General features: G+C 46.6%; 1 protein-coding gene across 3 annotated transcripts; it reads right to left on the bottom strand.

Annotated features, from left to right (window-relative positions):
* LOC128976480 (myosin heavy chain, skeletal muscle, adult-like) lies at positions 1 to 19,443 on the bottom strand. Of its 3 annotated transcripts, none has more exons than XM_054393752.1 (38): positions 19,240 to 19,443; positions 19,007 to 19,150; positions 18,758 to 18,914; positions 15,813 to 15,840; positions 15,605 to 15,713; positions 15,340 to 15,432; positions 15,146 to 15,209; positions 14,935 to 15,033; positions 14,734 to 14,837; positions 14,496 to 14,634; positions 13,774 to 13,892; positions 13,527 to 13,676; positions 12,889 to 13,059; positions 12,235 to 12,544; positions 11,995 to 12,065; positions 10,811 to 10,898; positions 10,600 to 10,717; positions 10,098 to 10,221; positions 9,875 to 10,011; positions 9,515 to 9,770; positions 8,257 to 8,499; positions 7,976 to 8,152; positions 7,745 to 7,890; positions 5,469 to 5,559; positions 4,991 to 5,380; positions 4,717 to 4,843; positions 4,419 to 4,537; positions 3,800 to 3,996; positions 3,225 to 3,408; positions 2,973 to 3,138; positions 2,679 to 2,803; positions 2,180 to 2,488; positions 1,881 to 2,084; positions 1,531 to 1,656; positions 1,266 to 1,436; positions 1,075 to 1,179; positions 838 to 933; positions 1 to 283 (listed from the first exon to the last, which is right to left on the bottom strand). In XM_054393752.1, exons 1-38 carry the CDS (start codon positions 19,441 to 19,443, stop codon positions 128 to 130), a joined length of 5,817 nt encoding a protein of 1,938 aa, XP_054249727.1. In that variant the 3' UTR covers positions 1 to 127. The 3 variants fall into 3 exon arrangements, with proteins under 3 accessions (XP_054249727.1, XP_054249728.1, XP_054249726.1); XM_054393753.1 differs by having other exon boundaries at positions 12,226 to 12,544; XM_054393751.1 differs by having other exon boundaries at positions 12,196 to 12,544.
* Positions 19,444 to 22,826: the final 3,383 nt, after the last annotated feature.

Raw genomic sequence — 22,826 nt, forward strand, 5'->3', positions numbered from 1 at the left:
GCGAAGGTCTCTGCAGTCTTTATTCTCTACCTACTGAGATGGTGGCAGACCTTAAATGTGGAAGAAGGTGCCTGAGAGGTTCACATTTTGTGAAGCCCCCAGGGCACTTTGCTGCCTCATGACAGCCTCACTCCTCCTCTTCTATCTTCTTGCCATGGAACTCACGGCTTTTCACTCGGAGCTTGTTGACCTGCGACTCTGCAATGTCAGCTCTCTCCTCGGCTTCCTCCAGCTCGTGCTGGATCTTGCGGAACTTGGAGAGGTTGACATTGGACAGCTCCTCCTGTGCGGGGAGAGGGAGTCGGTGGGGAGGAGCCCAGGGCAGAGGCTTCACTCCTGATGCTCCTCCACCTTGCATGGCTCCAGCTCTTCCCTAGGGGCAGGCCCAGACCTCCATCCCCCACTCACCATTGCTGACATGGAAGCCTCCCACAGTCCTCCCCATCATCCCTATTCAGGACCCCACTGTGACAAGCTTCACCAGGGCTGTGAAAGTCTTGAGAAACAAATTGGGTCCCTTGGATTTCTCTTTTGCCTGCTTCTGCTCCCTGCACTTCAGTTCAATTGTCAGTGTCACTTCCAACAGTGGATGTGCCCCTGGGCTTGTTTAGCCTGAGCTCTGCTCTAAAACAGGCTGCAGAGCTTCTCTCAGTTCATCCCTGGCTGCAGGGTGCCCAGACCTTTGCATGGCTTTATGTCACAATAGGGACAGAGTGTGGCCAAGGCTGTTGTGTCTTGGCAGGTTCTTTCATGCTCTCTCCTGCTATTCACACTCATCTCACTGAGCTTGCTGCCCTGGAGGAATGTGCCTTGTTCCCATTCTTGAGCAATACTTACAGCCTCCTCAGCTTGTCTCTTGTAGGACTTCACCTTCATTTGCAGCTTGTCCACCAGATCCTGCAGCCTGAGAACATTCTTCCTGTCTTCTTCAGACTAGATGGGTTAGTAGACAGGAAAGACACAGATGGATGAGTTCTGCATCATGTCAGGTGATTAATTCCCTTGGGATGGTGTGTGCAAAGTTTGACTTGCTGTGAGAAAGCTCTGTCAGGCCAAGTGTGTCTCCTGCCTTACCTGGTAGGTCAGCTCCTTCACCCTCCTCTCGTACTTGCGCACCCCCTTCACAGCTTCAGCGCTGCGCTTCTGCTCAGCATCCACCTCCCCTTCCAGCTCTCGCACCTGCAAGCAGAAGCCCAACTTGGCAGCTTCCCTCATACCTCTCCAAGGGATCTCCTCACTCACACACCAATCCCAGCCCTACGCACTCTGGCTTCCAGCTTCTGGATTTGCTTCTTGCCTCCCTTCAGGGCCAGCTGCTCAGCCTCATCCAGACGGTGCTGCAGGTCCTTCACCGTCTGGTCCAGGTTCTTCTTCATCCTCTCCAGGTGGGCACTGGTGTCCTGCTCCTTCTTCAGCTCTTCTGCCATCATGGCTGCCTGAGGAGAGCAAAGGTCCAAGCCATTTTAGTGCTGGAGACAGTTTGGGGGAGAATTCATCTACCAGCAGCACTGAAAGGAGTCCCTAACTCACATCAGTGATGGCCTTCTTGGCCTTCTCTTCTGCATTTCTGGCTTCCTGGATCGTATCCTCCATTTCACTCTGAATTTGGGCAATGTCTGTTTCCAGCTTCTTCTTGGTGTTGATCAAGCTGGTGTTCTGTGCAACAGCAAAGCAGGATTGGTACTTTCAGAGCAAAACTGTCCACACAAAGAATGAGTATTGTTTACAAAAATCTTTAAATCAGGAGTCCTTTTTAGGGCCACAACAGCAAAACCAACATCAGTCTCCAAATGTTTACATAGCAGCTACTGACAAGTTGCAGAGCAGTTTCATTCTGTGTTATCCCTCGTTGAGGGGATGAATTTCCAGCAGTGTCCTACCTGGGTATGGAGCAGCTGCACACGTTCAGTGGCATCCAGAAGCTCCTGCTCAGCCAATTTCCTTGACCTCTCTGTTTGCTCCAGGGCTGCCCTTAGCTCCTCTACTTCAGCCTGCAGCAGGTTTGCTCTGCGCTCCACCATGGCCACCTGCTCCTTCAGGTCCTCCTGAGTCCTGACAGCATCGTCCAAGTGTAGCTGGGTATCCTGTGAAGAGAGACAAGAGGAATGACACAGTGAAGGTGTGAGCTTGGTGCCAGAAATGACAGCAATGACTCTTTCTGCAATTTTGCTGAGGAGACCTTGAGCACAGCCTGAGTGTTCCTCAGGTTCTTCTGTGCCTCTGAAGCCTGGCGATTGGCATGGCTCAACTGGATCTCCATTTCATTCAGGTCTCCTTCCATCTTCTTCTTCAGCCTCAGAGCTTCATTCCTGCTCCTGATCTCAGCATCCAGAGTGCTCTGCATGGACTCCACAATTCTGAGGTGGTTTCTCTTCAGCTGGTCGATCTCCTCATCTTTCTCTGCTATCTTCCTGTCAATCTCAGCCTTCACCTGGTTGAGCTCAAGCTGCAGGCGCAGGATCTTCCCCTCTTCATGTTCCAGGGAGGCCTGGACAAGCGGACACAAACATTTGTAACCCAGATAAAGCTCCAGCTGCTCTCTAGGTAATTAGGCACCATCTCAGGAAAGCTCAGCTGGCTGCACTCCCCAGCCAGCCCAGAGAGGGAGCAAGCACTTTCAGCCATGTTTCTCCTTTGCTCATATTTTGACTGCAGACACACTGATCATGGCCATGTACCTCAGCTTCCTCCAGGGAGGCTTGGAGTTCAGATTTCTCCTGCTCAACCTGCTTCTTGACCTTCTCCAGCTCATGAATTGCCTTTCCACCCTCTGCAATCTGCTCCGTCAGTTCAGAAATCTCCTCTGTGGGAACAAAGACCAATGGCAGGGGAGGCACAGAACAGCATGGTAAGGGCCCTGCCACACCAACCTGACAGGCACCTGTGTCACCTGCAGGCACAGACCCATGTGGAGCAGTGGGGGTGGTGGATGGCAAGGAAGGCCATCCAGGAGCAGAGGGCCAGGCACTTACGCTGCAAGTTCTTGTTCTCCCGCTTGAGTGTTTCCAGGTGGTCCAAGGACTCCTCATAGGCATTCTTCATCTTGAACAGCTCTGTGCTGAGAGAGCGAGACTCCTTCTGGGAGGCTTCCAGCTCAGCCTGCGTTTCCTCATACTTCTGCTTCCATTCTGCCAGGATCTGGAGAGAAATGGGATGTGAGTATGGATGTGCTGCTCAGGAGGACATGCTCTGCCCTGAAACCCCAGGGCTGGAGCCCAAAAGACCTTGTCAAAGTTCTTCTGCTTCTTATCCAGAGCTGCACAGGCAGCATTTGATCTCTCCACATCAATCATCAGGTCCTCCACTTCATTCTGCAGCCTCTGCTTTGTCTTTTCCAGGGAGGCACATTTGGCATTGACAGCTTCAACATGTTCCTCTGCATCCTGCAGGCGTTGTGCCAGCTTCTTCCTGGGGGTGGTGAGCACAGGTTATGTTAGACCTCAAAGGGCAGCCAATTTGGTATTGCTTGAGAAAGGGCAGTTGGCCAGTTTCTGAGCCCAACAATCTTCCATATGTTTCTTCTGAACCAAGACTGCATACAGTCTGCAGTGTCAGCCACGTCTCTATCCTAGCACCAATTGAGTGTTCAGCCCATCTCAGCCTTTCCAGCCCCGAGGCCTACTCTGTCCTTCCAATACACACTTTCTCCACAGCACACTCTTCCTCTACTCTCCTCTCTCCCCTCTCCCACAAAGACTCTATTGCTCTGCCTCTGTGCCACCCCTGTCGTGACCCACTCTCAGACACACTTGGCAGCCTCAGCCTTCTCTAGCCATTCAACATCCTGGTTCCCACGTACTTGGCCTCCTCCAACTCCTCCGTGCGCTGGATGGCGTCCGTCTCGTATTTGGTTCTCCACTGAGCCACTTCTCCGTTGGCCTTGGACAGGGCTCGCTGCATCTCTGCCTTGGCTTCCTGCTCCTCCTCATATTGCTCCCGGAGCAAGTCACAGTCATGGCGAGCAGACTGCAGGGCATGGGCCAGGGCGTTCTTGGCCTGTGGAGACATTGATATTGGCAACCTGAGTACTTGTTTGAGATGCCTTTTGACAGTGAAATCAGAATGAAGCTCTAACTGGCCAAATGTAAAGGCAGGAACTGGTGATGCCTTCAGCAGTCAATTTTGGAGTTGTTAGTGACAGGTTTTGTGGTTCCTTACTGCATTTGACATGGGTGTCTGAATTCTGTCTTTGAGGCTGTCATCAGCATCTCATGGAAGCCCTGTGGATGTCTCCCTCCAACACCAAAGACTCTGCATTTCCCTCCCTCTACATAAGCAGGGGTGTGTGCATTTACTGCTGTTGCCTCCAGTAACACTTGTGTTTGGGCACAGAGTATTGAATCAGTCCTCGGTCAGATAGAGCTCTGGTTATTTGTTCAGGGGTGATGTGAGCTGTGGACAGAAGAGTACTTCCAGACCTTGATTTCTTCCTCCAGATGTCTCTTGAGTTCCTCAATCTGCTGGGTGAATCCTTGCTTGCCCCTAGACAGTTGAGAAATCAGAGCATCCTTCTCCTCCACCTGGCGTGAATATTCACCTGGGGAGGGTAAAAGGAACAGAGGTAAGTGGACTGTGAATAATGAGACAGTTTCTGCCTTTAAATTCACAGGGTCAGGAGAGGGCTGAAGAGGACACAGCAGATGTTGCTTTGCACACTGTGGTATCCACGTGGCATGCAGGTCCTCCCACTGCAGCTCAGCAAGGAGAATGTCTCACCTGATTCTGTCTGCAGACGAGCTCTTTGAGTGTTGAGGTCATTGATCATGCGCTGGTTCTGCTCCTCCTTGGTTTTCAGCTCACTCAGCTGATCTTCCAGAGTGCGGCACATCTTCTCCAGGTTTGCCTGCAGAGCAGTCACAAGGAAGGACATCAGCGAACACCTGCCCTCTGCCTTATCACCACAGAGCCTTCCTGATGAGCATCTGGCTGGTAGATGCAGCCTTTGTGACATACCTAGGCCCTGTGAGCATGTTCTACTGCAATTCCATACCTTGGCTTTGGAGACAGACTCCATGTTGCTGGCCAGGTCGTCAATCTCCATCTTCAGCTCACTCTTCTCCTTCTCCAGCTTCTGCTTCACTCTCTGCAGGTTGTCGATCTGCTCCCCAAGCTCAGCGGTGCTGTCCGCGTGCTTCTTGCGCAGGGCGGCAGCCGTGGCCTCGTGCTGCAGCGTGGCCTCTTCCAGGTCACGACGCATCTTCTGGAACTCTGCCTCACGCTTCTTGTTCATCTCAATCTGTGCTGCTGTAGCTCCTCCTGCCTCTTCCAGGCGCTCACTGATCTCCTCCAGCTCCCGGGAGAGGTCAGCTCGATGCTTCTCTGCTTTTGCGCGAGAGGTTCGCTCGGCCTCAATTTCCTCCTCCAGCTCCTCAATGCGAGCCTGGGGAACACGAGGGACCCTTCACACCCATGCCCTTCTCCTGCCTGACCTGAGTCTAGGTGCAAGAGGGGAAGCAACAGAGACTTGCCTGCAGCTCTTTGATCTTCTTCTGGAATTGCATGCCCAGGGCTTGCTCATCCTCGATTTTGCTCTGGATCTGGCTGATCTCAAAGTCTTTCCTTTGGGCAGAGCAAACCATGTTAGAGCTTGTAAGAAGTGGTCTGAAGAACATTACCTGCCTGTTACTGTCCTCAGGAATCAGGACCCCCCCACCCCAAAACTTGGACTAATGTTGAGGCTAACATCTTAGCATGAGTTTACAGCAGCCTGCTCCATAGTTATTGATTAAGTTACTGAGCTTGTACAATGGAATGCAGTCTCCATTGACATGCAGGTACAAGTTCTATGGGAAAAGACCTACATGGTACTAGGAGCACCCAGCCATTCTGGTGACTGAGTGGATGTCTGTTAACAGAGAGTTCACAGTATCACAGTGTATCAGAGGCTGGAAGGGACCTCAAGAGATCATCGGGTCCAACCCCTCTGCCAAAGCAGGATCACTTAGGGTAGTCTGCACAGGAATGCATCCAGGTGGGTTTTGAAAGTCGGCAGAGAAGGAGACTCCACAACACCCCTGAGCAGCCTGTGCTGTCCCAGCTCATTCCTTCCAAATGAAAATCATACTGTCTTGGGTTGAGGGGACAGGAAGCTAATTTACCCCTTCCCAAAGGAGTAAAATAAAAACTCTCCACAGAATTGGAAATTTTAAATAGAAATGCTATTCTTAAATATATACAGAAATGCAAAATACACAAATTCAAATTCAGCCTCGGTCCAGTTCTCCAACCTGGGCTTACCAAAACCTCACTAGGCCAGCATCTTCCAAAACTTTCCCCCCAGCCAGGCCAAAACCCAAGCCTCAGTGCCCCCTCCACATGACTCCCTGCTTCACCCCCACAGCCTAGGCCCGAATTGCGTAGCTAAAAATTAGCTTTGCCAAGACCACAGAAGGCTGCAAACCTCCCCTGCAAGAGATAAGGTTCCAATCTGGGAGCAAGGAGAGGGAAAAAAGGGGAAGAACTGGCCATGCAGCCTGTTTATATAGAGCTTGCAGGCTGATAAGATGAAATAATAGTAATTACAATTTCCTGTGTCCACTCCATGGACTGTCTAGTCCCTGGAGGACTGTACTCTATGGTTAAGACATCTTAAACCCATAACACATACCAAATATCAAAGGGGATTGATGCCCTGCTGTTGCTAAGGAAACCATGAACCTTAGGCAAACTTCACTCATTCTAATGTCATTATAATATGAAAACACACCTCCTGGTCAAGAGCTACCTGCCTCCAACCCCATATATCCCTCCTTAGGCCCAGACCACACCTCAGACACTTCTCCTTGGGCCTCTTTGGAAGCCTCACTCGTGAGGGGCAGAAAGAGGTAGAGATAGGACTTGAACAGCTGTGACTGACAATAAAAGATGTTCCCTACCAACAAGACTTTGAAAGCTTTCCCCACCAGGATCAAGAAAGGATTGGAAGGACCAGCAGGACTGAACTTGGAACCAGAGAGGTGTCTTTGGGCCCTCACGCTGGCAGTTGCAATATGCCTCTTTCTCTTTTCCCTTCACTTTATTCTACCTTATATTACTTTTCTCTTTTCTCCTCTGTTGTGAATATTTTTACAATATTCATGGAGGAATATGTGATTTGTGTCAAGTAAAAAGTTAAGTTCAGTGAATTTTGTTTGGAAGATTGTTTTCAAGGGGCTCAATTTGACCTCTTATTAGACAAATCAAAGATAAAGGTGGCCTTGCTTGGCTCTGCCTTGGAATGAGTGTGTCAGATAAGTATGTAGGAGTTCTGCGGCGTTCTGTGAGAAAGATGCTTTTACTCTCTGATCCCTTTTTTTTTTCTCTCCTGAGCACTTCAGAACATTCTGGGGGCTCATTATCATGTCCTGCCTTCTATTTAACATAAGTCTGTTTATGTAAATGAGATAGCTATATAAGAAGGAGAGAAAAACTCTTCCTTTGCTGGATTTTTGTCCCCTTTTCTCAGCCCAGCATGCTGTTTTCTTTGCTTGTCCTTATTCTTAATAAAACTTTAAAAGACACTTTTGGTTAGTTCATTTACTACATCCTCTCACCTTTTCTCACCTAAGACATGCACCATATGGGCAAACCATAAAGTTTTACTGTTAATTGAAGTGATCTCCTCTGTCATGGTCACTTGAGTTTTTGTACTTCAAGATCACGGCAAACAAACCATCATAAGTCCACTGAGTGGATTGTGGCAGAGCCCAAAGGAAAGAGAAAAGTACAGCATCACAGTGCTCAGCTGCCCCACAGCCTCACTTACTTCTTCAGTTTCTCATCCAGCTGCTGCTTATCATTTTCCAGATCCATGATGCTGTCTTGGGACAGCTTCAGGTCTCCTTCCAGTTTCCTCTTGGCTCTCTCCAGGTCCATGCGCAGTTTCTTCTCTTGCTCCAGGGACCCTTCCAGCTAAAGACAAGAAGGCCATCAGTGTTCTGCCACACACCTCAAACTCCACACCTGTCCTCTTCTTGCTCTTTGCCTGTGTGCTTACATCGTCCACTTGCTGCTCCAGCTTGGTTTTAGCTTTGGTCAGAGTGTTGACTTTGTCCTCCTCTGCCTGCAGGTCATCCAGTGTCTGCTGATGTGCCTCTTGGAGGGCTTTCTTCTCTTTTGTCAGCTTAGCAATGGTCTCATCCAGGGCTGCCATCTCCTCTGTGAGGTTTTTCACCTTTGAGAAGAAGGAAGAGGTGTCAATAAAGGAAGTCAGTAGAGAAGTCCTGGAAGTGCACAGTGCTCTTTTCTGAGTTGTGAGGGAGCCCTCCTGCCTCATACCTTGTTCTCAGTGGCATGCTTTTCCTTCTCCACCTTGGCCAGTGTTAACTCCAGGTCATCAATATCTTTCTTCAGCTCTGAACATTCATCCTCCAGTTTTCTCTTCTTGGCTGTCAGCTCAGCATTAATTTCTTCCTCGTCTTCACATCTTTCAGTCAGTTCCTTAATTTTGGCCTCCAGCTGGATTTTGTTTTTGATGAGCTGGTCACATCTCTCCTCAGCATCAGCCAAGCTATCTGCTTCCTGGTTGGGAGACAGTGATTGTTGTGGGTTTTCATGGTTTGAAGTTTGTCTCTGTGTCCCGTGTATCCCTGAGTACGCAGGAGTTAAAATGGGAGCTGAACCTGGCCTACAATCCAGCAACTAAAGATCTTGCCCAGTGTTTACTGGGCAACCATTTCATCTCGTATCAACTGATTTCAAATTTTTGGTGACTTTTTAAAACACCTCACACAGAGGATAGATGTGAAAATAGCTCATCTGCTCACAAGCAAATCAGAATCACTTCACTTACTACCTTCCTCAGGAACAAGCTCCTGGAGTATTTTTTCATGGCAGAAACATTATTTAGTAGCTTTTTCCTTTCAGTTGTCTAATTGAGAAACTTATAACATCTGAGAGGTTAAGGCTTCTTAGTTTTTAACAAGAGTTGGGAAAGAAATTTATTACTTTTTAAAATGCTTTTAAAATTGTTGCAGAACAAATAGAGGCCTTGCCTTTGCTACCAGCTACATCTATGCCTTCCATCCAGGCCATGCCTAGCATTCCCTGTAGTGCCTAGTTGATCACTTCCTTGGAAGTGAAGATACTGCCTGTTTCTGACTGAGTCTGCAGGGGAAGCATCCATGTATTGGAAAGTAATCAAGGCCTTCTAGTGAAGCTGCAAGTAGGAAATGTGAGTCCTTCTCAGCTTTGCCTTTACTCTCTTAGCAGATGCTCTGCTTGGAAAGGTGAGCAGATGGAGATACTTCCCCTCCAGCTCAAGGCTCTCTGCTGTGGCTCTTTCTTCAGGCAGCAGGAGTGACAAGTCTCACATGGAACTACTCTGAGAGTCACCATGCCCCAGCAAGCAGCTGCTTACTCAGTGTCAGCCTGACTCACTGTGTGTCAGTGACTCACAGTGTCACACACTCACTGTGTGAGTGCATCTGTTCTCTACTGCACATCTGTCAGCTTCCTGGGAATCTCTGCTTAGGACAGGAAGCATTCTGCCTTTGTAATGGTCTCTTTCCTGGGACAGATGAAGTGTGATACTCACAGCCTGCACTTGCAGCTGCAGGTCATTTTTTTCCTGCAGCAAGGCCACCATTTTCTCCTCCAGCTCCTTCCTCTTGGCCTCAGACTTTGCAAGCTCTTCCTTGGTTTTCTCAAACTCTTGCTTCATGTTGGCCATTTCCTTCTCAGACTCTGCACTCTTCAGCAAGGGCTTGATCTTGAAGAATAGCTTCATCCAGGGCCAGTGCTTGACGTTCATGAATGCTCTAACATTGTACTGGATGCAGAAGATGGAATCCCTGAAATGAAATTCAGAAGGCTGTTGCATAGTCTTTGTGGGGTGAATTTAGACCCAGTTAGCTAAGTACCATTAGAACTTCATAGGAGGCCAAGGAGTTTTTACCTCCTCTCCACCATTTTCTTATACTCCACTCTTGACAGGAATCCCCTGCATCTGGCCTGTATCATGGTCATAATCTCTGCTAGTTTCTCATCTCTCATCTCCTCCAGCACTCCTATCAGTCCAGCTTTGAAGAACACCTTATAAAAGGGAACATATTTAGACATCCGTCACATGTTTTGCATAACAAAGGCACATAGTGTTTGAGCACAGAACCTATTTTTACCTTGGTATGACCAAATCTGTACTGGGTGTGGTCAACATCAATGGACCCAAGAAGCTTCTCTGAAGCCTTCTTGCTATCCATGAATTGTCCCTCTGGGATAGCACTGGCATTAAGCACTCTGTATCTGTAGGAGAAAGCAGAGCGTCAACAAGGCAAACACTGCAACTGAGCCCCACTACTCCTCAGCAACAATTGACTCTGTAAAGTATACAGATCATTCTTTCAAGACAGTGTAAGAAAACTCATTCTGTTGACTCAGAGCCCAAAAGAATCCTCACCACTAACATAATGTCAACCATAACTCACAGTACAACATTTTTATAATTTGATTCAGATTCTTTTTCACAGAATCACAGAATGTTAAGGGTTGGAAGGGACCTCAAAAGGTCATCTAGTCCAAGCCCACGGCCAGAGCAGGATTTTTGAATTACAGTTTTTCAACATTAAAATATCCAGGCTCTCCAGCTTGCTCTGAATGGGCAAAAGGGTGAAGCACTCTCACCTCTGTTTGAAGTCGGCGTAGAGGACTCTGCTGGGGAATCCCTTCCTGCAGATGCGGATCCCTTCCAGCACACCGTTACAGCGCAGCTGGTGCAGCACCAGCTCATGCTCCATGGCACCTAGCAAACACCACCATTAGTGACTGCCCTCTTGTTTGGTACTGAGGAGAAGAGATTGGGTACATGGAGTTTTCCTCCTCTTGGGTCACTTACCAGGTGTTTTTGTTTCATTTGGGATGATGCATCGTACAAAATGGGGATGAGTGCTTCTCAGATTAGTCATCAGCTTGTTTAAATTCTCCTGTGGGATTATAAAAGTGAAGTTTAACTTATTAAGCACAGGTACTGGAAGCTTAATAATGGATATATCAAACTAAGTATTTCAGGATGCAGACCTGTCTTCTCTCCATCTAGCAGAACTCCCAAAGGGAAATTTGAAATCTGAGGACTCTCAGCGTTTTTGGAGCTGACATCTCACAATTTTCCTTTCAGCTCACAGAATTTAGTTGGGTGATATGTTACAGTTGGTACATTCAGTGAGTGACATGCTGGTGTTGGTACATTCAGTGACTGACACAGACTCTCGGTTAAGTGTGACTAGCATCTAATTTGGCAGCTAAATAAGTGCTTCTGAAGTGGATGGAATATATGTACAGCCTATTTAAGTTTGTTTTTAATAGTACTTCACTCTCACTCTCTCCATATCAGCCAAATGAAACCTTGACAACATAACTGAAACCCGACCTCAACATTCCATAATTTCATGTAAATCTGTGTTTCTCTTCCTTGTATCTTGGATTCTACAAGAACTTTTGTAGAATTCTTGTTTCAAATACTACAGTATGTCAATATTGAAAATCCTCATAGATACATAAAAGAAGTATAGGAAACATCTTTGAAGTCTCCAGGGAAGATTTTAAGGAAGGTCATGAAATATCTTTGGAGTCTCCAGAGAGGATTTAAGGGAGTTCCTCAGATCTGTTCTTCACTCCCAATTTAAGAAGGTGAACTTCACACTTCCGTGATTTTTATAGATTATTCAGAGAAGGCAATAACAAAACTAAGGCAGGTGGAAGAAATCAGCCAAAATACAAGGATGCAGCATCAAGAGTTCTTTGGAAAAAAACAGTCTGAGCCAATTTGCTAGGGAGTTCCAGGAAGAAACAAGGCCATTCCCTCTTCTGAAATAAAGGGAAGTTCATGAATGAACTAAAGCAGGTGTTGTGGTGTCCAAGCAAGTTAACCGTGCAGTATTGAAGGGAATGATGCGATATTCCCCTGCCAAAAGGCACAGATTTGCAAGGATGACAAAAGGTATGACCAAAAATGCAACAGACATTTCAGAACCACAATCAAATTCCTGTCCATCTCCTAACAGATAATGACTTTTTCCTTACCCGGAAAAGAGCTGAGACAGTCTGGAAAGAGGAACCCTTCTTCTTGCCACCCTTTTTGCCACCACCAGCATCTGTAAATGGAAGAAAAAAGAAAAGAAAAATGTTAAAACATGGATGCCACATATTGGAGACTATGGAACACAAAATAATTTAAATGTTTAGTGCTTTTTTTTTCCCCTACTATTTTAATTTTCTGTCAACACTGCTCCGCACTGCAAATACATTTCTCACAGAGCTGACCTGCATCTGCTCCACCATAGTTGGCAAAGAGCAAGGCCAGTGTCTTTACAGATGATTTCTGGTACAGCCCAATGACAGTTTCATTCAGGGGGTCCTTGTTCTTCTCCAGCCAGCCAGTGATGTTGTAGTCCACAGTGCCAGCATAGTGCACCAGGGAGAAGTGAGCCTCAGCCTTGCCTTTGGCAGGTTTGGGCTTCTGGAAGTTGTTGGACTTGCCCAGGTGCTGGTCGTAGAGCTTGTTCTTGAAAGAGGTGTCAGTTGCCTTGGGGAACATGCACTCCTCTTCCAGGATGGAGAAGATGCCCATGGGCTGGAAGATACCACAAGAAGTGAGAGATGGTCATGATGAGAAACATCTTATGAACATCAAAGGTACCAGCATGTGGCTGGTAGCATCTCAGCCTGGGGAAGGACCAAAGGATGCCAGTTTGCTTTAAAGAAGGAGTCCAGGCTATCCTTTCCATGCCTGAAGACCAGGGAATGCAGGAGTCATGGCACAGATTGGTATTCCCTAATTCCTCTTTCCTACACCAAAATAAACTTCATTGCCAAGTATCTTTTTGACCTGACCCTCAATGCTGCGTGTGAATGAGCTCTGAGCCGCATCTGGCTCAGACACATCACAGAACATCATACCCTTGGATGGGAAAGTACCTTCTCAATGAGCTCGATGCAGGCAGCCAGGTCCATGCCAAAGTCAATGAACTCCCACTCAATGCCTTCCTTCTTGTACTCCTCCTGCTCCAGCACGAACATGTGGTGGTTGAAGAACTGTTGCAGTTTCTCGTTGGTGAAGTTGATGCACAGCTGCTCAAAGCTGTTGAACTGCACAAAGCATAGAGAGGTGCACAGCTTCTCAAGGTGTGGCAATCACCACAGGCTTTTGCTAACACTGGTTCAAGTCCCCCAGTCAAAGCACCACTCCTAAACCTACTGCATCTCCCAGTGTAAAACTGACTGTCCCCAAGGATCCTGTTGTTATCACTTGTGAACGCAAGCTAGAAGTAACAATTGCTTCTTACTGTACTACTCAAAAGCAAATCCTGTAGTAACTTTAGCTGCAGCACTGTCTGCTGTCTCAGCTCTCTGATCCATCAGAGAGTGTCCCACCCAAGAATTTCTCTGCCCTCAGACCAACAACCAGGGCACTTCTCTGCTCTGACACACACGTCCTAGCACCGTCACTGCTTTTACAACACAGGAAACATGCTGCCAGCTTTCTCATACAACCCCCTTTCCTCATCCCCTTCCTGCCCCTCTCTGGGCTATGGTGTCAAATCCTCGTGCCTTACATCAAAGATCTCAAAGCCAGCAATGTCCAGCACACCAATGAAGTACTGCCTGGGCTGCTTGGTGTCCAGCTGCTGGTTGATGCGAACAACCATCCAGAGGAACATCTTCTCAAAGACAGCTTTGGCCAGGGCACCAACTGCGTTGTTCACCTACAGCAGAGAAGAAAGGACCAGAGTTCCTTCCCAGGGTCAAAGAAGACCACTCAGGTACTCTTTCAGTCTTGTCTGTTCCACCTTCAGCTCTCACCTGGGTCACGTTTTGACCTTTGGTCACGTATTCATTGCCGACCTTGACTCGGGGATAGCACAGGGCTTTGAGCAGCTCAGCTGAGTTCAGGCCCATCAGGTAGGCAGCCTTGTCAGCCACTGAGGAGTGGAGGGAGAGAGAGGAAGAAGCATTTGTCTGTGGGCAGTGGCTAGAGTCTGGTCAGTGTGAACATTCTACTGTGCGTGTTCTAGAAAGGGGAAGGCACTGCTCTGGTCCCAGAAGCTCTGAGAAGGAAGATAAATTCTAGAAGCTAGTGATGGCTTGCTTTGAGAGCAAGGACAGACACACTTGCAGAGGGAGAGCTTGAATCTGGAGGTTCCCTGAGGAACTCCAAAATGCCTGGTGCAGCACAGCTATTTTCCATGGAAGGTGGATTTCTGCATGGCAAAGAATGCAGGATTTATTTCACAAAAACTAGGACTGCAAACACGATGAGTTGGTGGTTGAAGGCTATACAGAGGCAGAGCTGTGCCGTGTGAGGCTGAAGCTTCCCCTCCCAGGCCCTGTGTGTCTGGACTGTGTCCAGTGGCTAAGAGAATTGCCCTTCCCGTGGGCAGGGAAGCAGCCCTGCAGTTAGACAGCAATGAACAAAGATTTTCCTCGGGGGTTTAGTGGTGGCACAGGCCAACAGAGGCCTGTATGTGGAGGCTAAGACAGCATCTCTGCTAGCAGAGAAGCTCTTTGAAGGAATTCCCTGGTACCTTCTGTGCCATCAGGCTCTGCCTGCTCCTCTCGTTGTTTCTGCTTGAACTTCAGGTTCCCGTAGTGCATGACAGCCCCTGTCAGTTTGTAGATGGCTGTCTTCTCATCAGCAGTGAAGCCCAGGATGTCAATGGCACTCTGCCATCAAAACCATGAATTAAAACACTTGTCCTTGGCAGGCTGCCTTTGTCACCTTTCTCAGCTGTAGAATAGGTGCCTCCTGGCTGTGTTACTTACATCTGTAGCCATCAGCTCCTCTTGGTCATCAATGCTGGGAACAGTGACCTCACCTTGACTCACATAGTGGAAGTCATAAGGGTTGGTGGTTATCAGGAGCATGTCTGAAAAGAGCAGGAGGTAAGGCACAGGATTAGCTTTACCAGACAGGTGGCTACTTTTCAGTGATCATCAATCAAAGGTCAGAATAATCCATCCTACCAATTAGCTCTGGCTTCTTGTTCGACATGATCTGATAAAAGATGTGGTAGCTTCTTTCTGCTGGCAGCTGGAAAGTGACTCTGGACTTCTCCAGCAGATCTGGCAAGGATGGCAGAAAGAGTCAGGCACAAGAAGGCAGGTAAAAGTGGGAACTGAGGAAGTTAAGGTGGGAATTTAGGAAGGAATGGGATTGTTTCAGGAGGCCTCTTACAAGTTTCAATGTCAGCAGAAGCCAGTTTGCCTGTGGCCCCAAAGTGGATTCTGATGAATTTGCCCTGTTAAGGAGAAGCAGCAGCATCTCAGCCTGAGTAGGTTCTTTTGACATCTCTTTTACATGGAGTACAGCTTGGACCATCACTCATCTTGTCATGAGAGGGAGAGGTTTTGTGCAAAGCAACAACTTACAAAGCGTGAGGAGTTGTCGTTCCTCACGGTCTTGGCATTTCCAAAGGCCTCCAGCAGAGGGTTGGCGCTGATGATTTGATCCTCAAGCGTGCCCTGCAAGATGATCATCATTGGAGGTTATCCTTTCCCAAAGTCATATCGGGAACAGAGAATGCATTGATTCAAGCTAATACCTACTAATTAACTATTTGATCCTCAATCACCCATGCAGGGTGATCATTTTTCAATGACACGTTGAGTGGTCAGTCTGTTGTTCCCAACTCACCTGCATTTTGCCAGGCTCCTCCTTCTTCTTCTCCCCACTGGCTGCAATTGTTGCAAAGTACTGGATGACACGCTTGGTGTTCACAGTCTTGCCTGCACCAGATTCTCCACTGCCAAAGCAAAGGGAGAAGCAGAGAGCCTGTGCTCAGGCAGGAGTTCCCCTGGCACTGGGCAGCCCTGCAAGGGACCCGAGCAGGGAGGGTACCTACGTGATCAGGATGGACTGGTTCTCCCGATCTGTAAGAGACAGAAACAAAGGGGTTACTAATGTATATAATGAATACATGGGATAAAGTCTTCCTGAGTCTTTCAGAAGATGCATTGGTACTATGCAGCTAATTCCTTTCATAAACCTGCTTGCCTTCACCCCTTGTTACTTTTGAAATTGTCCCCAGCTGTATCAGGGGAGCTGACATAGCAGCAGCGATGTGGATGTCAGCTGTAGAATGTGTGTTCCTTTTTCTGCATATTGTCCCAATTTCAAGGTGCTTATTTTCTTTATAACAAGGATTCCCGCTAAGGAGTATTTTTCTAGACTTGCTGATTTATTTAACTCTGTGTAAGCTAAAGTGGATTGGAGAGGGTACTTCTCATATGCTTTATAGCAGGAATAACCATTCCTGAATAGGCCTCCTCAATGTTTTTATCTGCCAGTGGCAAAGTGATCATTGTCTAAATCAAATCACCAAAACACCATGAGCTTGCAATAATAATTTCCTGGAACACTCATTCAGTCTCTGGAATATTGACATTTTTGTGCTTCACAGATCTCAGAATATCACAGAATCACAGAAATATTTAGGTTGGAAGAGAACCTCAGTATCACCAAGTCCAACTGAGAAACCTACTCTACAAGGGTCACCCCTAAACCATATCCCAAATCACCACATCCAAACAACCTTGAAACACAGCCAGGCTTGGTGACTCCACCACCTGGGCAGCACATTCCAGTGTCTGACCACTCTTGCTGGGAAAAGATGTTTCCTACTGTCCAGTCTAAACCTACTCAGTGGCAGCTTGAGGCCATTCCCTCTTGTTCTATCACTAATTACATGTGAGAAGAGTCCAGCACCAACCTCTCCACAACCTCCTTTCAGGTTGTTGTGGACAGTAATGAGGTCTGCCCTCAACCTCTTCTTTTTCACACTAACCATCCCCAGCTCCTTCAGTTGCTCTTCATCAGATTTCTTCTCCAGGCCCTTCACAGCTTCCTTGCCCTCCTCTGCACTGGCTCCAGCACCTCCACATCACTCTTGTAATGAGGTGCCCAAAACTGGACCCAATACTCAAGGCATGGCCTCATCAGAGCTGAGTACAAGGGGACAGTATTCACAAGGAGATGCAAGGAGATATTCACATGTCCAGTGATTGCCTTGAATAGAAATTTCTGCTGGTTTGCTGCTTCCAAAATCAATCTTATTGATACCTATTCCTTAAAACTCTCTCACAACTCTTTTTGATTCTTTATGTAACACTTAGCACTTGCCAGGCAATTTTCAGTGAGAATTTTTGATCTGTAGAGTTCCACTGTAATGTTTGGTTGTTTTTTGTGCTTGCAATTTTCTAGGATTTATTTTATTGCTTTTTGGGTTTTTTTAAGGACACTTCAACCCAAAGAAATTCCTCTGATGAGTCCCACTGCAAGGATTTCCAGAAATTACTACCTCCCACACTACCTTAAGGTAAATGACTTAAAATCTCTTTTAGATACTCTGATATGGCTTTCTGATTCCCAAGCTGTTGTTTTAAAGTTTAACTGTGTCGAATATTGCATCTAGTTGTTCTGTGGTCCCCAGTTCAAGAGGAACGGGGATCTACTTGAGAGAGTCCAATGGAGGACTACAAGGATGATGAAGGGACTGGAGCACTGCCTTGTGAGGAAAGGATGAGAGTCCTGGGGCTGTTTAGTCTGGAGAGGAGAAGACTGAGAGGGAATCTAAAAAATGTTTTCAAATATCTGAGGGTTGGAGCTCAGGGAGGAAGGGACAGGGACAGCCTCTGCTCACTTGTGCCCTGGGACAGGACAAGGGGCAATGGATGGAAACTGCAGCACAGGACGTTCCACCTCAACATGAGGAAGAACTTCTTTACTGTAAGGTTCACAGAGCAATAGAACAGACTGCCCAGGGAGGTTGTGGAGTCTCCTTCTCTGGAAGACTTCCAGCCCTGTCTGGATGTGTTCCTGTGTGACCTCTGCTGGATTCTGTGGTCCTACTCTGGCAGGGGAGTTGAACTCGCAGATCTCCAGAGGTCCCTTCCAACCCCTAACAACCTCTGATTCTGTGATCCTGTGGTGGCATTTCCCAATAGTCTGCTTGCAAAGTGAAGAGGCTCAGCCACTGGGTAACTACCTCCTGGTATAAAAGTCTGGGTTTGCATTCAAGTGTCTCAAGTCTCTTGAAGGAGCCAGCAAGCGTAAACATACCACAAGATATGAAGAGTGCCATGATAAGGCACACTAACCAAACAGCAATTTATTAGTGTTCCCCTTCCACACTATTGTCTTCCAGCTGACCTTACTGCCCTGAGTACTGCCAAACTGATCACAGTGGTTGGGGAGGGAGTAGGGCACAAGATCTACTTTAACAAACCTCCTTTGGTTTACTGATTTTCTGACCAGTCTGCTCCTTCTTGAAAGTTTGGAGGTTCGGACAATGTTAAAAAGTTTTCACCACTTTTCTTTCTTATTGCTTCCATTTATATTCATGAATGGAAAACCAGAAATTGTGTCTGACACGGAGGGAGAAGCATCCCCTTCCCATGTCTCCATATAACCACCACAGGGAATATTGGCTTCAATGTTGAAGCACTTTTCCCTTTACACACAGCCTTGTTCACAGAACTTCAGCCTTGGAAGGCAACTGTTTCAAAGAACAATCTTCTTGACTAAGAATAAACACCAAATTTCTTTGAAGAAAAATCTGACCATCTATCCAGCGTTATGCCACACCCTCCCAAATATCTTGGACAGTAAATGCTGATGGTGATTGGTGGCACAATATCTCAGTGATGGTGTCCAGTGGAGAATTTCCAGTTATGACAGCTCATTTACTCCCCCAACACCAATTAACTGAACTATTTTGCAGTGAAAAGACTTTTTTCTCCTCTGTGATTGTTCACAGCCTAATAATTATGAAGAAACCAACTAACTCACCAGTCAGCATGAACTGATAGGCATTGTCAGAGATGGAGAAGATGTGTGGAGGAGCCTCCTGGCGCTTCTTGCCTCGGTAGGCCAACACCACCTCCGGGTTGTACACCGGCAGCCACTTGTAGGGGTTGACAGTGACACAGAAGAGACCTGAGTAGGTCTGTGGGGAAGGGAGACAGCAGGTTGGCTTCCCCTCAGCCTGGCACAGCAGATCGTGCTGGCACCCAAAGGCAGACTGCTGCTGCTACTTACGTAGATCATCCAGGCTGCATAACGCTCTTTGAGGTTGTACAGCACGGCGGGTTCGTGCAGGTGGGTCATCATGGCCATGTCCTCGATCTTGTCATACTTGGGAGGGTTCATGGGATAGACCTGATCTTCCTTCACAGTCAGGGTCTGTCAGAGGAAGAAGGAGATGCATGTATGTCAGATAAGAATTGAAGGTGGGGTTCAAATGGTGTCCTTCAGCCTTGCTTTTCACTCACCTCTCCACCTTCAGTCTTGACGGTGACCTTCCCTGATTCTTTGCTCTGGACTGTCCCTTTCACAAAGGATTCTTTAGGGTGAGCCACGAAGACAGATGTCTTGGCATCAAAGGGCTTGTTCTGGGCTGCAATTCTCTCCTTCTCTGACTTTCGGAGGTAAGGAGCTGCCTCCCCAAAAACAGCCATGTCAGCGTCCGTCGCCATGGCTGCACTTTAGCCGAGAGACCACAGCAGAGAGCACTCTGGCAGAAAATAAAGACAGCATCAAGAGATCATTAATGTACCTTGCTTGCAAGGAGAGGCATTTCCCAATATTTTAAAATTCCTTAGTGTTGCTAAAACTAGGCAAACTAGCCTTCCTGCTGTTTAATGGCTTAGAGCCAGAAGAGAAAAATCTTTTTCCTTAACTAACACAGAATAATCTTTTAAAAACTGTGTTATTTGTGTCTTTTGACGCTGCACAGGTTGTGCATTGGCTTCATACACAGTAAAGGTTATGTAGTGTCATATCTGAGAATATGATTTACAGTAAAGGAACCTCCTTACTCCTATGTAAAGTTCAAAAGGTTATCTGTGGAAAATACACAGATGCCTTGAAAACAGGTGGAAAAAACCTATGTAGAAACTAGTTCCAGAAGGAAGAAAGTACTGCATAATATGCCCTAAGGGAAGATGCCTGAATTCAACAAGTCCCTGGAGCCCACACGCTTACCTTGACACTTCTCTTCGAGACAGGGCAGAGTGCTGCAAAGACTCTTTTATAGTGTCTGGCTGGCAGATGCTCTGGATTCCTGCTCTTTCTTTGGTCAGAACATTTTTTGGCAAACTTTCTTTGGCAAAGCATTGTCTGGCAAACTGAACTAATGGCATAATTGTCATTTGATTTAACCAGATATATTTAGAAATGTTTTATATCTTAACAATGATGTGAATGTATCAACTATAAATAATTTGACGAGAGACTTAAGGAGAGAATCTCAGTTGGTCCAGGCATCTGGAGAACTTGGATGTAGGACTTATGGATTCTGTGGCTGTATTTCCAGCCATTTCCTCCTGGACTCAAGGTAGATTTTCACTGCATATCTATGCTGCAGTGCATCCAGTTGCATTGTGCAGACAATATTACTGTTTCCCATGTGACGTTCCAAAGGTAATGAGGAATTAAATACTCTAAGGGCAGTACTTAAACTGTGTATAAAATAGTAAAATATTCCTGATAAATGAATTTACCTCTTACATTCATCTAATACTTGAAATGAAAGAAACAAAATGTCTAAAATGTACAAATACAGTCCCAGTTTCTACAGCACAAATATCTTTCATGCTTACACTTCCATACAGCTCCAGCAACAAAATCCATCAACACAGCTCTGCCTACACCAGAACATTAGAGGTGGAGGCAGCCCTGGGCAATGCTGATACTCTGAGAAAGGGTGGTCCTGGAGGGTGACTGATCTAGTTCTAGGAAAAGGCACAGTCATGGCCATGTCCTCAGTTTTATCATACCTGGGAGGGTTCATGGGGAAGATTTGATCTTCCTTCACAGTCAGGGCCTGCCAAGGAAGAGACTGATACATGTCACCTAAGAGCCCGGAATGAGCATTAAATTTTGTTCTCATGCCTTGCATTTTCCTAACGTCTCCAGCGTTAGTCTGAACTGTGTCCTCCCCTGATTCCCTGCTCTGCATTGACCCTTTCACAAAAGATTCCTTAGGATGCACCACCATGAAGACAGATGATTTGACATCAAAAAGCCTCGATGCTCTCCTTTCCTGACTTTCAGAGATCCATCTGCCCAAAGATGGCCACCTCAGCATTCATTCGAGCGATTTCCCAAAGCAGATCATCTGCAGGGAAAAGAAGACCCTTTCCATCTGTTAGACATCAGTTTTCTGTGATAATGATGAAAACTCTCATAGTTTCTATCTTTCTAATATTTAAATAACACCTTCTGAGAGCTAGTTTTACAGAATCAAAGAATATTAAGCACTGAAAGGGACCTCGAAAGATCATCCAGTCCAACCCCCTGCCAGAGCAAGATCAGCTAGAGCAAATCACACAGGAACGCATCCAGGCAGGCTTTGAATAACTCCACAGCTCCCCTGGGCAGCCTGTTCCAGTGTTCCGTAACCCTCACAGTGAAAAATTTTTTCCTCATGTTTACATGGAACTTCCTATGGCTCAAATGAACACCTGAGTACTTCCATCCCCCTTGAGAATGAGTCACCGTTCTAAATAATTGTAGTCTGCTAACTAGGAAGAACATTTTCGTATTGACTCTAATTTTGCAATGACTGTTTTGTCATTTTTTGCTACTGGATACCGAAGAACTAAACCTAAAGCAAATCTTTCCCTTCTGTGGCCTTTAATCATTGGCAGATTCTCCAAGAAGTCCTTTCACTGCCCATGATCTGTGGAAGCTGAATTTCTGGGCTTTCACACTGTGTATACATTCTCGGGTTCAGTCGACTCTTCTCTGCAGTGGGTATGAATACAAAAGCTGTGGAAAGAATATCATAAAACTACCTCAAAGTAATTGGGCTAACAGCTGATAACTTAGGTGCTGTCTGTCATGACAGACATCAGTTTCTAGTATACTAACAGGTTGGTAATTTTCTTCTTACATTCCAGTGCATTCCAGGATAAATTTTAAGTTGGAAATAAAAAGATGTCATGGAAAGTAGACTGAAAATTCCATCCATCAGAACCAAGCCCCAGTTTCTGATTATCAGAAGCAGTCTGAGTGCAGTGTCACAGGCATGAGAAATTGCTCAGTGTCTGCAGTCCTACAGAACCCTTGAAACCTTCAGTCAGAGCAGGGCAAAATAGTTCAAAGAAGATTTTACAGAGATGCTCTGAATTCTTCCTCTTTCTCCAGTCCAAGATTTTGTGGCCAATGTTTTTTTTTGGCAATGCACTGTTTTTCAGGTTTACCTAAAGACAAAATTGTCATTGATTTGTCTGGATAAGATTAGAATTTTTTGATATCTTATGAACTGTGGGGCTCTGTCTACTGTAAATAATTTGACAAGAAAACTAAAGAGGGAATCTTGGTCAGTTAAGGTACTTAGAGGACCTGGGTGGAGGATTTATGAATTATGCTGATATACTTCTGTGTGATCCAAGATAGATTGTTTGGTCCACAATGCTGCAGCAAGCCAGACTGTGCAATGCAGGCAGTGGTGTTTATCTTCACAGGATGTTGTGAGGTTTATACTTGAAAAATAACAGTATACCAAAACCTACAATTCACTATGACTAAAATCAAGGTGTTTTTCTTGAAAACAGAAAAGCAGAAACCTGCTGTAGCTCTGTCCTGATTTTGAGCCAAGAGCTGCCCAGGGCAAAAGGACAAAAAAGACATTTTACCCCTTCCCACGGAGTAAAACAATAAATACTCCACGCTGGATTGAAAGGTTTAAATGGAAATACTATTTACAAACATATACAAAGGGAATTCAGGTGAAAGGAATACACCTGGGCCTACCAGGCCAAAACTTCCCAGGGCCTTCCAGAAGCCTCCACCCCACTCAGCCTCAGCAGCCCCAAGAGCAGCCACACTGCCCCCCACCCCCCCCCCCCCCCCG

Source organism: Indicator indicator, chromosome 29 (assembly GCF_027791375.1).
Source record: "Indicator indicator isolate 239-I01 chromosome 29, UM_Iind_1.1, whole genome shotgun sequence".
Taxonomy (NCBI): Eukaryota; Metazoa; Chordata; class Aves; order Piciformes; family Indicatoridae; genus Indicator; species Indicator indicator.